Source organism: Oculina patagonica, chromosome 13 (assembly GCF_052425735.1).
Source record: "Oculina patagonica isolate OP01 chromosome 13, crgOcupat, whole genome shotgun sequence".
Taxonomy (NCBI): domain Eukaryota; kingdom Metazoa; phylum Cnidaria; class Anthozoa; order Scleractinia; family Oculinidae; genus Oculina; species Oculina patagonica.
In genome coordinates, this window is record NC_135770.1 from 35,890,359 (window position 1) to 35,906,537 (window position 16,179).

Below are 16,179 nucleotides of genomic sequence, written 5' to 3' on the forward strand. Positions count from 1 at the left end.
ATAATCCATTATTTATTGAGGTTTCTTCGACACAAGCACTTCTTGTTCATGAACAACACTTAGTTGATAAACTAGTAATAACGATACGTTAAGAAGTGCGACCATGTGTATTTTGTATAGAACTATCTTAAATGTTGTGAAAGAAAAGAAACTACAGGAATGTGAATTCTAGAAATGAGTTATGTTTTATGTGAATTATTGTTTTTCAATCTGGTCAGTGTAAAATGCAGACTGCAGACCAGGGGCAAAATGCAGACAGGGAGTAAAGTAACGAAAATCAAGTATGAGTCACAAAGCCATTTTCCCCTGCCGGCTCCAAATTTCGAAGAAATATACGCTAGACAACGCTTCGCATGAGCGATCATGAAAATGAATTGGTGATAAATGTCATATAAAATAGATTATTTGATCACAAGCTATCAAATTAACTTTTTGATACTTTTGAAAACCCAATTTAACTGGACGGTTTCAGACAATTAAGAAAAATAATTCTCTTTATACCATGCCGACACAGCAAGGTCACGTTCAGCGATCAAATTACTCCACCGCCACAGCTCTTTCAAGATTAAACGCTTCCGCAGTAAAGTTATAAATAATGGCTTTGCTTCGCTAGCCGTCGTAATAAAACACTTTATAAAAAATAAAAGGTACAACACTTTTATGTTCATAACGAGCGGTTAACTTGCTTGATTGCGTTGCAAATTGCAGACGATCGAGGATTTCGTGACACGTCCGGCTGCAACACATGAAGTAGCGATAAACAAAGGACCTCGACATGAGTTCGTGTGCGTACAAAATTACTTCCAAAAGGGCGCATCCTGAAAGGGCTGTTAACCGTTCAGTTTCATCCAGCTTACTGGCGAAGAAGACTTTATTAACGTCTCACAAGGTCAAGCCCGTATAAAAAGTAAAAAAAAAATAACACATTTTGTGTCGGCATAACATTTACCGCCAGTCCATTCACATGTTCGCTCATGCGAAACGGTATCTGACATACACTCCTTCGAACTTTGGAGTCGGCGGGGAAAAGGCTTTGTGACTCGTATTTCGTTACTTTACCCTCTGTCTGCATTTTTCTCCCGGTCTGCAGTCTTCATTTTACCCTCAATCTGCATTTTAACCCCAGTTTGCAGTCTTCGTTTTACACTAACCACTCAGAAAACTCATGAGCGATGTGAAAACATGTTGACATCGTGAAAACACGGTCACGTACGAACACGCCAAATAAGGAATATGGAATTATTGAACGCATGTTTCGCTGCACCAAATATGGCTTAATTTAATTAAAATCACATGAGCAGGAACATTTGTTCACATGCTTAATTGTCATAGTCTATAAGATTCGAACTTTGGCCGGACACCGTACCTCACCGATTTCGCTGAAATTTGGCATGCAGTCTTGTTTTAGGGTCCAAACTACCAAATGTATATTAAAAAGTTTCAATTCTTTTTATTTTGGAAAATATCGAGAAGGCCGATTTGAAGCGTCCGTGACGGCCCGCCAACATGGCGGATCGAAGGTGTTCTTGTTACTTCGACACTGAACCTGCCGTCACAGTTTCTCGATCATACTTGGCATAGTTATAAAGAACTATCTTTCTTCTTTCTATATATCAAAATAGATTCGGCAAATGTTGAGTTTGGATGATCAACGGCCAAGAAGTTCGAAGGTATGTTACGTAACTATGTTTTGAACAGTCTCAAATTTACTACAAAATGAAAGGCTTATAACTCCACTGTTATCTCGATTTAGAACTAGCCATTTACCATGAACAAAGCTTGTTCGTTGGTGAATTGATTCCATTAATAAAAAAATTGGGGAAATGTAACCGTTAAGAATAAAAAATTATGGAACCTCTAGTAAATTGGCCATTTCAGCGCCATTTCAGCGCATCAGCTCATTTAACAGCAAATAATCGGGAGAAACATGAAAGGGTTACAGTCGTTTATAATAAGCAGTTTCCATGTATTCTTTGCTTATCTTAAACAAATACATGATCTTTGCCAAAGATATGGCGATTTTTGAGCGTACGATCGTTTCTCCAAATTTTTATGTCGGCAACTTTATTTTATTTGTTGTCGAGATATTTATACGCTGTTGTTATTCAATATTCGTTTCACAAGAACTTCTGTTGCTCGCATTTCCCAAATCACTGTTTAAGAAATTGCCCATTCCGTTACAGGGTTATTCTTACTTTTTCTTTAAAAATTACTAGGAAAGCAAGAATGTCATAGAACGGTTTTATACTAGTGAAAATACCTGTCAGACATAACTTCAACTGTTCGTGTTATCTGGCTGTTTTCACAAATATGCAAATTAAGGAATTCTTAAAGTGCCTATCTTTTACTATTTCACGCTTAAAGATTCCTCTAAATCTTTTCGCCTACCTTTTGGCCAAACGAAGTTTTGTGTCTCCAGGCAGAATGCTCGTTATCAGCAATGAAAGTCGAAGAGATACAGAAGCTCGAGTAAAATTCTAACTGCTGTGAAATGAACATCGTTTGAGCTTGACGTGTATTTATAGCTTGCGCTCGAGCTCCGTTAATTAAGTTTATTCATTTGGCGATCAGATAAAAATCAATGAATGATCAGAGTTATTAAAGTCCATTTCTAAGCACGAGAGACACAGAAGTTTGTTTCAGAAGCATTTATGCATAGAAATACCGGTTCATTTTTGAGCGGTAAATCTGCATTTATAATATAATAGCTGGGAGTTTGGGGGTGTTTTTTGGTGTTGTTTTTTTTTTGAGGGGGCTCGGGGGGGGGGGGGGGAGGGGGGTGTGGAAGTGGTGCCTTCGTATCCTCTTTTGTTCCTTTACACAGTGGCCTGAATTTGGAACAGTTCGGGGAATGGATTATCAATTACTCTTCGTTATGCCATGTCACCCCTTAATGTGGGACCGCCGCGCCTCAATTCACGATAAAAAATTTATGGCCGCCCGGTCCATTTATGTAGTTCTCAGCCAGGTCTCTCAATAGGCAGGTTACGAGCCTAGTGGCCCATCAGGCCGGAGCTAATACCGGTTTCCGCAACGTGAAGCGACAACGAGTATTTTTTACTCCACCCGGATGGGATGCTATTCCATCGCAGGGTTACCTCCCTTCCCGAAAAGCTAAAGATTGACTGGTAATCATTTTTACACCTGGGTAAGGAAAGGGACTCTGGGAGTTGAGAGGCTTTCCAAAGAACTTAACGCATTGTACCCCAAAAGCTCTATCCAGGACTGTTTGGTCCAGAGTCCAGCGCAGTGACCATTATTAGGCCATCACGCTCCCCAACCGTGTAAGAAAGTGCAAAAATCTGCTTGTATAAGCCCTGGGGTTGTACAGTTTGGTACGAAATGTGGGCTTTTAAATGTGTTAATTAAGTTTATTCATTTGGCGATCAAATAAAAATCAATGAATGATCAGAGTTATTAAAGTCCATTTCTAAGCACGAGAGACACGGAAGTTTGTTTCAGAAGCATTTATGCATAGAAATACCGGTTTATTATTGACTGACGCGGAAAAAAAATACTCGGCTTCTAGCGGTAAATCTGCATTTATAATAGCTGGGAGTTTGGGTTTTTTTTGGTGTTGTTGTGGGAAGGCGGGGGGAGGGGGGGTGGAAGTGGTGCCTCCGAGTCCTCTTTAGATCTCTGACACAGTGGTCTGAATGTTGAAAAAAAAGATCTCATCTGTTAATAAGCATAATGCGAGCTGATTTTGAAATGAACATGACTTTACGTTTGTGTCATCAGTAATTATCGTGTTCGAAGAAGGCGTGGCTTACTCGCGGCAAGAACAACATAATAACAGTGAAGCTAACTCATTTTCCTCATTGATTTGAAATGAATTTCGAATCAATTCTTTTTAGGGCAAGTTAAAAGATACAAATGTTTTTCGTCCAGATTTTTACAAAAAAAAGCAGGTGAGAACTTGGCTGTTTTTGTTATCTCGGACTTTTTTTTATTATTAAAGTCGAACCTCTCCATAAGGACACCTCTCGTGATGCGTCATGACTTACATCACGTATGTGCTTATCGTCGACCTAGGTGAAGAAAGGGACTACCGTAATTACTCGAATAAGCGCCGCGGCGCTTATTACATTTTTTACGCCTCCAGTGCGGCGCTTATTCGAGGGCGGCGCTTATTAAAAAGTTTGACGCCACAAAGAATCTAATCCTTTACATTTATTAAAATAGGGTCCCCTGATTGCCAAAAGTCGTCTCTTGCTGAAGATTGTACTGAAGAATGTTCAATAGAAAAACTGAGCGGTAAAACAAGCACTTTGAACTGCAGAACGTCGCTTTTGATGGAAAGAAATGTCCAAGTTTGTTTAAGAGTTGCTTTGTAGTTCTGTTTCTAGTTAAACAGATTTCCTTGAATAAGCGCCCCATCGGGACTGCGGCGCCGGGGGCTGCGCTTATTAACTTTTTTGTCCGAAATGCGGCGCTTATTCGAGGGCGGCGCTTATTCGAGTAAATACGGTATGATAGTACAGAGGCTTTCCGAAGAACTCAACGCAATATCCCCCAAAGCTCGAACCGGGATTTAAAAATCTCAAAAAAGTGTTAATATGAATTGTAAATCTACTCATAGCGGCCTGGCCTTACTAAAACCTGGAGAGAGAAAAAGACAGTGGGCAGATAAATGAAAGCTGCTCGAGAGTACGCTGTTGAGCAGATTCTGTGAAATTCCCCCTTTTTATCCTTTTCTCTCATAAGCCCTCCCAATTCAAGGCCCATATATTTCTTCCAAGTCAACTGTCAAAGTTTAAGGCCACTTTTTTCCTACCAGGTTACCGTCTTGAGAGTTTTAAATTTTATTAAATCTTGGTGACACTGTCCCTTTAATTCATTAATGTAATTCAAATCAGTTTATAAAAACGTTTTTCAGAAAACAAGAAGTTTTTTAATTTCGCTTTAAGCCACCGCACCCCAACCACGGATATAAGACCTACCACATTTAAAAGCCCACATTTCGTACCAAACTGTTCAACCCCAGGGCTTATACAAGCAGATTTTTGCACTTTCTTACACGGTTGGGGAGCGTGATGTCCTAATAATGGTCACTGCGCTGGACTCTGGACCAAACAGTCCTGGATAGAGCTTTTGGGGGACAATGCGTTAAGTTCTTTGGAAAGCCTCTCAACTCCCAGAGTCCCTTTCCTTACCCAGGTGTAAAAATGATTACCAGTCAATCTTTAGCTTTTCGGGAAGGGAGGTAACCCTGCGATGGAATAGCATCCCATCCGGGTGGAGTAAAAAATACTCGTTGTCGCTTCACGTTGCGGAAACCGGTATGAGCTCCGGCCTGATGGGCCACTAGGCTCGTAACCTGCCTATTGAGAGACCTGGCTGAGAACTACATAAATGGACCGGGCGGCCATAAATTTTTTATCGTGAATTGAGGCGCGGCGCTCCCACACTAAGGGGTGACATGGCATAACGAAGAGTAATTGATAATCCATTCCCCGAACTGTTCCCAATTCAGGCCACTGTGTAAAAGAACAAAAGAGGATACGAAGGCACCACTTCCACACCCCCTCCCCCCCCCCCCGAGCCCCCTCAAAAAAAAACAACACCAAAAAACACCCCAAACTCCCAGCTATTATAAATGCAGATTTACCGCTCAAAAATAAATCGGTATTTCTATGCATAAATGCTTCTGAAAAAAACTTCCGTGTCTCTCGTGCTTAGAAATGGACTTTATTAATAACTCTGATCATTCATTGATTTTTATCTGATCGCCAAATGAATAAACTTAATTAACGGAGCTCGAGCGCAATCTATAAATAAACGTCAAGCTCAAACGATGTTCATTTCACAGCAGTTAGAATTTTACTCGAGCTTCTGTATCTCTTCGACTTTCATTGCTGATAACGAGCATTCTGCCTGGAGACACAAAACTTCGTTTGGCCAAAAGGTAGGCGAAAAGATTTAGAGGAATCTTTAAGCGTGAAATAGTTAAAGATAGGCACTTTAAGAATTACTTAATTTGCATATTTGTGAAAACAGCCAGATAACACAAACAGTTGAAGTTATGTCTGACAGGTATTTTCACTAGTATAAAACCGTTCTATGACATTCTTGCTTTCCTAGTAATTTTTAAAGAAAAAGTAAGAATGACCCTGTTACGGAATGGGCAATTTCTTAAACAGTGATTTGGGAAATGCGAGCAACAGAAGTTCTTGTGAAACGAATACTTGAATAACAACAGCGTATAATCTCGACAACAAATAAAATAAAGTTGCCGACATAAAAATTTGGAGAAACGATCGTACGCTCAAAAATCGCCATATCTTTGGCAAAGATTATGTACCTTATTGTTACTTATTTTCGCGGGACTTAATTTTCGCGATTTTCGCGATTTTCAAAAAAACGCGAAATTAAAGACCCGCGAAAATTAATTCTAAACGATTTCTATTGTATTTTTTATGCTAATTACGTATTTTTGGCCAAATCGCGAAAATTAAGTCTCGCGAAATATTCCTGTTGCATTTTCGCGAAATTAAGTACCCGCGAAAATAAGTAACAATAAGGTATTTGTTTAAGATAAGCAAAGAATACCTGAAAACTGCTTATTATAAACGACTGTAACTCTTTCATGTTTCTCCCGATTATTTGCTGTTAAATGAGCTGATCCGCTGAAATGGCGCTGAAATGGCCAATTTACTAGAGGTTCCATAATTTTTTATTCTTAACGGTTACATTTCCCCAATTTTTTTATTAATGGAATCAATTCACCAATGAACAAGCTTTGTTCATGGTAAATGGCTTGTTCTAAATCGAGATAACAGTGGAGTTATAAGCCTTTCATTTTGTATTAAATTTGAGACTGTTCAAAACATCGTTAACATACCTTCGAACTTCTTGGCCGTTGATCATCCAAACTCAACATTTGCCGAATCTATTTTGATATATAGAAAGAAGAAAGATAGTTCTTTATAACTATACCAAGTATGATCGAGAAACTGTGACGGCAGGTTCAGTGTCGAAGTAACAAGAACACCTTCGATCCGCCATGTTGGCGGGCCGTCACGGACGCTTCAAATCGGCCTTCTCGATATTTTCCAAAATAAAAAGAATTGAAACTTTTTAATATACATTTGGTAGTTAGGACCCTAAAACAAGACTGCATGCCAAATTTCAGCGAAATCGGTGAGGTACGGTGTCCGCGAACTTTTAAAAAAGCTCGAAAATTATGGAGTATTACACTTAATACCAAATATAGCTCGAAAACAATACAAGCGCCCGCGAATTTTAGGAGTATATAAGACAATCGCTAGTCAGCGTCAAAAAAATCTTTCCTCACCAACATCAATCTCGAGCCCAGAGTGACCCCTGGCTGCGCGATCCGTCAGCGGTTGGTCAGCGGTAGGGTCGCCGGGACTCACTCTGGGAAACTGAATATTAATTCAGTTGCCTACTGGTCCTCACAGAACAATAGAAATCAACACGGAAGTCTGAAAATCTTCCCCGGAAGTAAACCAAACCGGAAACCCTGGAAAAACATTTTTTGTTTTCCATGGTCAAATGTTCAGGTGTATCACCTTAATTTTGTAAAACACCTAAGAACTCGTCATATGGCGCTTCATAAATGAAGTATTTTCTAATTCTACCATTCTTTTTGAACTCAAAAGATAACTTGAATAAAAAAGGACTTCCTTCCTCAATTCTGAGCGGAGTTTTAAAACAACAACGACGGCGTCACCAAGGACAAGGTCGATTGAAAACTCAATTTATAGTTGACTTACAAATCTCGCTAGAACTACTGTTTTCTTTCAAATCTCCGTTACGGTTGAAAAACTGAATATCGCAGAGAGTGCTCGATTCAAAATAATAACTAATAACGCAGAATTTGAACATTACGCGTTGTTGTTTTGCTGAAAAAAGGAATTGTACAATTGTGTGCACGTGAATTGCGTGAATGTGTGCACGAGCTGAGTCGCCGAAATGCTAATTACACCGTTTGAATAGTGTTGACCGGTGTGGCCTTTAACGTCTTTATTAATATTACCGCCATTCGACAAGGAAAAAATTATTTGCTCGAAAACATGCAATCTATCATGAAAAGATGCGCTGTCAGCGAGAAGCCTTTGAAACATACGAAAGTCGCCAAACAAAAATTTTTATCAACAGAACAATAGCTTGTCCGTGCGTTGTGCATTATGTAAATTTCTTCACTGTCGTCCGCAAAACAACAACGAACACATGCACACCGGCACAGTCCGGCGGAGTCTTGGAAGGCAAGCAAGATCTTTGATTTAAAACCAATATAGCAGTATGCTCAAGAAAGAGACTAACGGAAATCAAAACACCAGACGCTCTTTTGTTGACTCTCTCTTTTGTTAACTGCAGAACATTTTTGTTACTTTTGTTGCTTCGATAAACACCAGTTTTGTCGATACTGTGTTAGAAATAGTTCAACTTTCTCGATTTACTTCCGTTCTGGGAAATTTACTTCCGCTTAGACCTGAGAGCATGCGCAATAAAAACCGGAAGACCAAGGTTCTACCTGAAATCGACCTGAAATTGAACTGATCGGGTGCTTACCATTTGTAAGAAAAATCCGGTTGGTGCGACCGTTGCATAATGGTAAGCGATTTTCCGAATATGCCGACCAACCGGATGAGATTTCGCTTACCATTATTCTACCAGGCGTTCCATCCCGCTCACTCGATCAAGCGCCAAATTCAGTGTTGTTTTCTGTCGATGTAGCTGGATATTTTGAGGTAGAAAACAAACTTTTCGACGAATAAGATGGGCTGATGCCTTTTACTGCCGTCAGCTGTTCCATGAGACGCGATTTAAACAGAATACAAGGTTATTTTGAGGTAACTGTTTCCACCTACGCACCGAGTGAATTTCGCAGTCGAGTGAAAATTGGTACGGCCGAGCTAGATTCTGTCCCGAGAAAAAATATGAACACATGAACAATTCCAACGTGGAATACCAGAGGCAGGCAGCTTTTATCTCCTGTTAAAAAAAGTGCTGACATTTCTATGGTCGAGGTGAACATACACGTTCTAAATTGGTCACAGTAAAGACGCCATAATAAATCTATTGTATAAAACACGAGTAAAACCGCGCGAAAGTGCTAAAAAGGGCCTGGAAACGGAAGATTCGTTCAAATGGTAAGGAAATTTCCGATGTTCCGTTCCGAACGGAAAAAGTGGAGTACTTCTAGAGGTAGTCCACAATTTCCGAATGGAATTTCCGGAAAATTACCTTACCATTTGACTTCAAACCGAAATTTCCGGATTTTTTGGCTAAATGGTAAGCACCCATCAATTCCAGTTTCCCAGAGTCCGTCCCGTACCGCTGACCGACATGGATGGACTCTGGGCTCGAGATTGCACCAACATTAGATTTGCGCCAAGCGAACTGCGCTGGGGCTTGTTCGCTTGTCGCAAAAACTCTTTTACTAGTAAAATGATTAGCAATTGCAAAGACATAATTTTGTCACGAAAATCAAAATTAGTAAACAAAGGAACGGTGCAGCTTACTAAATAATTTCACAAATCGCTCTTGATTCGAATCATTTCGCTTTGAATATTATGCAAGGATTGATTGCAATGCAGTAAACAACATTTTAATGATCAAAACACGTACCTTCTTAATAAATTTTACTTTGTCCTGTGCAGGTGTCGTATCTTGCAGATTTCCCTGTGAAGTTTTATGAAAGAATCATTTGTGCGGCAAACTTGATCACAAACTCTATAGCATGCGCTCAGCTGATCTTTGATCGACTAAAAACTTGCATAAAAATTCAGAGCAAGAGGTTTGAATTGACTCACCTTTCGAAAGAACAGCGCAAAGGTGAAAAATGCAACTACTACGCTTGTCAAAAACAGATATAAAAGCCACAAAAGAGAGAACATTGCCTCTCAACAAGCAGAATTCCTTCGCACTACCTTCGCCGTATGTCAGAGTTCGAAGGCTGATTATGAGCCCACGAACATCTACAGTCAACAGAAAACGAAAAAGAATACTTCCGGTAAACTCGCGACTTTCGGTGCCCGTGACGATCAAAGTTCAAATTTCGTTCACCACGAGATCTTGGGCAAAGATAAAAATATTACTCTTTGAACCTGAAACAATGCCTATAAACACTGAGGAAAGATAATGTGTAAATGGGAGCATCTCGTTCAGGTCCAGGCCAGTTCCTAGCCTTTTGTGTAGCCTTTAATACATGTAACGCCCCCCGCCCTCAGCAACAACAAACGACAACAACAAAACTTAATTAAACCCTTCAAAGTTGTTCGGCTAAGACTAGAACAATTCTTTTAACTTACAGCTAAAATTTATTTATTGGGATTTTTTTAATAAATACCAAATTGTTTTTTAATAAATTGCAAATTGTTAAAAGATTTTCACCTTCAGTTTGAAACAGATGTGACCTACATGTATCTGCCCTTCAAACAACTAGGCCCAGAATGTTATTTTGTTGAGAAGTACTTTCAGATACAAATTTTGTCAACTTGTTATCAACAATAATCTATTCCTTCAAAAACTGGTGACCTGTCATAGCTCTGAGCCCTAGCTTTGGGCTATTCGTGTTCAGTTTCTACACAGGAAGCAGGCAGTGGCGGGCCAACTAAACTGTAACTAAACTCCGTATAAGACGGACATAAGACGGACAGCTGGAGGCAGGTTTCGAAGGTGTCCGCAAGGCGAGAGTTGACTGTACTTTGTTAGTCAATTTGAGTTCCACTGTACCGTGTTATAAGTTTTTCTAGTCAGGCCACAGTTCGGATAGGATTTTTGCATGCATATATCGTCGCTGGTAAAATTATAGTAATGTACAAACTTTAGAACTATCTAGCAATTGCGAAATGAACCAAAACAACTTTATACTCTTAATGCTTCTCCGCTTTCAAGATTTTTTAGCTACACAAAAGAGTAACAACAGCGTTTTAATTTAGATTGTTCAGAACTAAACTTAGCTGTTTAATTAGTCGCCATTCACAACCATAAGCCAAAATTAATTACGTTCTTTATTATGTTATTATTAAGCATCAGAAACTATAGCACATACACCTTATATTTCTTCAAAACTATTACATATGTTGATGTACATAACAAAAAAATCACTAAATGCATAAAGTTGTTAAACGTCAAAGTTTTCATGACACAATAGAGTTAAACTGAAGACGCCGAACTAATACTGTTATTTAGACACAGCTATTAAAGGATTAAAACACAATAAAATATTTGAGTCATTATTTGAACTATATCTCTCATTTGGGAATTGTTTATGTATGCATGCATATATATATTTACTTTAAAAGCTCCCCGATGCTATCGATAGATGACCTGTGACTAAATATTTCCACAAATGGCGGAAGTTGCTGGGTTGTCGTTTTTCCGAAAAATTTCAATTGTCTCAAAAAATAATTACAAACATTTATTGCCATAATCATTTTATTTTATTTACTTCATATTCAATTTTGTTTTTATTGGTACATTTGTCGCTATTGATTGATCGGCCAGCGTTTAGAAAGCACGGCAAACGAGTAACCACAATCATCAGTTCAAGGCGCATGCACTTTATCTCTAATAATGTGAAAGAACTGATCATTTTATGAAAAAGAAACGTATGCAACTATCTTGCCGGCTTTGGAACTGTAAAGAAATCTTACACAATCGAAAAGGATCATATAAAGTTAATCTATTTTAATAAAATTTTCGAATACAGCATAAACTTTATTTGATATCATTGCCAGTGGCTGTTTTCATAATAGAGATTGATAGTTTGTCTCGTACGATTTGTCCATATTAAATGACTAACTCGTCCGGAGTGAAAACAATACGAATACAATTTTAAACTAAGTATCCCTCCAAAGCAAACGTAGATGGATAAAATCGGGCGAGTTATACGTCCAAACCGGTATCTTGCTATTACATTGGGAAAAGTTTTCTATCTGAGGAGTTTAACTTCGCTTCTAACGACTTAGGCTATCCGTCTCTAGTGTGAAAACGGCTATAGACACTTCTCGTCGATTTTCTTTAACCGACGCAGATAAAGATTTCAATTCTTTGCGTTTTTCAGGCTCCCGCATTATGGAGAGGATGCTTTGCATTAAATGGAACAACTTCACGTAATATGGATTTTTGAATCAACTTGCAAATAATGGATTAAGTGTGTTACTCCCTTTTGAAGAGAGAATTTTTTCACAAAAATAAAAATATCTATTATTGAAACTAATCGTGATAACAACTGGCGAAAATAGCCAGCCTTATTGTGACTTGTAAAAATATATAAAACAGAAATAAAAATAAAACAAAAGTAGTTTTAGATCAAAATCCCACCAGCGAGAATCAAGTGTCCGTGCGCCCGCTGGGATCTCGTATTTGGTCAGCTAAGTTGCTAAGTAACATGACCTATGTTCATCCTTAATAGGACAAGTTGACGTGACGTCATTCCGGGAGTACGGACAATAAAACCCTGGAACTCCTCGGTACCAACACGATAAACAGCTCTGTTATATAATTGGTCAAAATTAGTAGTCGGAACCCTCCGGACTTTCAAAGAAATTTTGACGAAACAGCACTTGAGTATTGGATACATTCAGTAACAACACCAGTAATCATTTTTGTTTGGCTTGAAGTGAAATCTTCAGGTCTTGTAGCCCAAGATATTCTTGTTATAACTCGTTATAAGCCGAGTTCATCTCTCCATTTTCTCTAAGTACTCTCTGAGGTAAGCAATACAAAGCGGCTGGCGACGGGCGACGAGATTCAAGAGCCTTGCAGGAACAACGCCTCCAAAGTCAACCTACAAGACAGTGAATAAATATCAAGAATGCAGATTAAAAATCACGAAACCAACATCCCCTAAGAGTGACTGAAATTTCTATAATCTCCAAAGGAAAGAAGAAATACCTTAATTTCTGTTTGAGATAACAGACAATATTTTAATTATTAATTTAAATCTGCAAAAACATCTTCAAGGGAATCTGCGCAGTTTCTGTTCGATTTTTTTTTAACCGAAGTTTTGTCTTAAATCACACGTTTATAGCTTATTTGATTTGATTTGATTTTCCTTTTTTTGCATTATGTGCATCTTCAAGTAGTAAAAATAATACACTAGTGGTAACCACAGGTTAGAAAGTGCGGGCCTCGACAACTTTTTGTTTTCGCATTCTAATCGTTCTTTGTGGAGAAAAAAAAATTCTCAACTTCCTGTTTGAACTATACATTTTCGGATCCTTTTGCAATGCAACCGTTCATGGTGGAAGATTAGAACAAATAACTTAGGTCACCTCATTTTCACGGCAATTATTCCAACAAGTCGAAAAATTTTCAGACGGTGTTGATAAATCACTGGACAAAAGTAACGCGGTGCAATTAAGATGTGATTTTCCTCTGCCGGTGAACTCGCTATGTTGTCAGTGTTGTAAGGAATTTTTCAAAATTAACCGTTTTTGGAATCATTCGTTTTGCCGTGGTTTATCTGTGATACAAACACAGCAAATCTTCTCAAAACCAACGCCTGAACAACGTCTGCAAAACGTAATGTTTTTCCATCTGACAGAAGCCTCGATCTTATGTGACAAACTGTTGACATTGACACATTTTTCGCATTCTTATCGTCTTGATGAACAGATTTTCAACTTCCGGTGTTTCGACACTGTTGTGATTGACACATTTTTCGCATTCTGATCGTTCTTGGTGGAAGAACAAAATTCTCAACTTCCGCTTTGCAGCTAGTCTTTTAGAAACGTGGCGCGTACGCGTTATACGCAATCCGCCGGTCACTGTCAAGATTAGGGTTGCGGGCCTCTCTTGGGCCCGCAATTACTGCTTTAAAACTGCACTTTGAAACAGAACTTGTTTTTCCAAAAAAATCATTCCAAAATGGCGGTCATGACGTCACACGAAAACACTTTACGAGTATTACCTGACAAAGATAAGACACCATAGAATACAGCTGACCATTTTTTAGCACGGGCTCAATTATCCAACCACTGGAATGAATCTGGAAAGAGACATAAAAAGACCTATCAGAAGTGAGACATTTTTCGTTTTTCTGTGATTTTCATCTTCCGGTTCTTTGAAGGCAGAAAAATTCCCTTTCGGCAGATTTGTTTTTCAAATGAAAAATGGTGGGAACAATCGGGAGCATTCGCCAACACGACGATGCTTCGTGCAATGATCGGCTCACGCTCGGATATCTCAATCCGGCTATGCGGCTCTATAAACACTGGCTTAAAAATTGTCTTGACCTACCTTTCCTCTTATGATTTCCTTGGTAGGTGGTAACTCTGGTATCTCGATTGACGTTGCAGCTAGTACGTATCTTTCAGGCTACGAAAAAAAAATCACCAACTTTCAACTTTCGCATTTTTTAAACATTTTAATTATCCAACCTCGTTCCTAAGGTCGCTTTCTCCCCGCCCCACTCTCTCTCTCTCCCTCTGGTGGACAGGGAAAGAGAGACCCTGGGAACCAGGTTGTGTACTACTTCGTTTCCCTTATTTGGGACCCAAACTACACAAGGCTTAAAGAATTTGTGACAAAGATATTTACACAGGGCTGAAGGCTGGTGTTAACTCATCTTAGCTTAATATAGAGAGATCACAGTTGTCAGGTAGAACTTGCCTTGTCCATTGCGTTGATTTGATGTACAGCTATGATTGTTTTGCTAATTCCCATTTCCACGATTATGCTGTCAATTTTTACAGTGATCACACATAAAAGCCTATCTTGGGAAAGGGTTGGTATTATACTTCACATTTCACATCATTTCAACACCAGTGCAATCTTACCTCGACCCGTTCCGCTGTCAACACAACGAAATCGCGGGACTGCTTCACGAAGCATTGTGTTGTTTCGTGATGATAATAAACTGAAAAGACGAAAATAAAAAAGCAATAAATCCCCTGGAAGAAGACTGTGAGAAATACTACCATTATTTGGTAAGAAATACTTGTGACGATAGCTGCACTAGAGCCGTTTTCAACCACTTTCGAAGGAAAATGTGGTGCAAACTTTGGTTGTTTGTTTGGCTAGCTTGTGACTGCTAAAGAAAATCGGTTGAACGACAGTGTTGATGTCTTAACCAATCAGGCAAAACTTAACCGTAATTACATGTGCTATAGCGATTTTTGTTCATTTAAACGAAACATCTATCTAACAGTTCAATATAAACCCATTGCACTGCTTTGTAAATCGAAGAAATGGCTTTCCTAGCTATGTTTGCAATCTAAGTAACTGCAAAGAAGCCTGAAGGCTCCATCGCGAATTGAATTTCTGGCTTTAGGGACTGGTCAATAAGTACCAGGGGGGGTGGGCCGGAGCAATTGGAAAAGTGGTGGCTAAAAAAATTGTGACCCACCCCTTCTTTCTGGGTCAAAACTGACTGACCCACCCCTGATAGGGGGTTGAAAATTACATGACCCACCCCCTTTGCTAAAAAAATCAAGGGACCAATCATTATTTCTTTATCATCTGTTAGGGTTTGGGGGTTTTGATTTGTCTTCAGCTTTTAAAGTGGAATTCCCTATATAGTCATTTTCCCTGATGGACACTGCTGTTCCACTTACATCTTTTTTCATTTCTTAACACACCAAAGAAGGTTGAATTTATCACTTCTTATACTAGCCTTTTGTAAGTTTTCAACCTATTTTCACTGTGTAAAGTCCATGGGGAAATTAAGACACAAACATATGCAAAAAACTGAATAAGTATGTAATATTAACTCATAATCAATTATAGAAGAGTTCATATTTTTAAACAGAAATTAATAACAGAAACTACAACCATTGTCCATCACGATCATTCATATTTGCAAAGTGTTTGACTAAAGAGTTTACTGGTATTAAAAGCCTAAAGCCCAGCGTGAATCTATGCATATTGAAGAGAGACAGGTAAAACTGATGTTATGTCCACAAGCCATCTAGGGGGGTCAGGGGGCATGCTCCCCCGGGAAATTTTGTTATTTGGGCCTTTTGAAATCGCAAGAAATTCATTTAAAACTGCTCACATGGAGAAATTTATCAATTTTACATACTGATGAATACAACTTGTCTTGGAACTATAACAGTTCAAAGTCAGTGAATAAATAAGATGACCCACCCCCTACGTGTATATCAAAATTACATAACCCACCCCTTTTTGAGGGCTCAAAAACTGATGACCCACCCCCTTTCTGCTCCGGCCCACCCCCCCCTGTACTTATTGACCAGTTCC

General features: G+C 38.9%; 1 protein-coding gene across 1 annotated transcript; it reads right to left on the reverse strand.

The window, feature by feature from the left end:
• Positions 1-10,887: 10,887 nt before the first annotated feature.
• Positions 10,888-14,915, reverse strand: LOC144635850 (stAR-related lipid transfer protein 6-like). Its single transcript, XM_078494972.1, has 4 exons — positions 14,757-14,915; positions 14,218-14,295; positions 13,889-13,966; positions 10,888-12,763 (listed from the first exon to the last, which is right to left on the reverse strand). Exons 1-4 carry the CDS (start codon positions 14,898-14,900, stop codon positions 12,656-12,658), a joined length of 408 nt encoding a protein of 135 aa, XP_078351098.1. The 5' UTR covers positions 14,901-14,915; the 3' UTR covers positions 10,888-12,655.
• Between the last annotated feature and the right edge of the window lie 1,264 nt (positions 14,916-16,179).

Excerpts from the sequence above, each read along its gene's own strand:
- LOC144635850 (XM_078494972.1), bottom strand. The coding sequence starts at position 14,900 with ATGGTAGTATTTCTCACAGTCTTCTTCCAGGGGATTTATTGCTTTTTT. Across the intron at positions 13,967-14,217 it reads AGGAAATCATAAGAGGAAAG|ATTCATTCCAGTGGTTGGAT; the intron begins GTAGGTCAAGAC and ends GTCTCTTTCCAG. Across the intron at positions 12,764-13,888 it reads TGGTGTCTTATCTTTGTCAG|GTTGACTTTGGAGGCGTTGT; the intron begins GTAATACTCGTA and ends ACTGTCTTGTAG.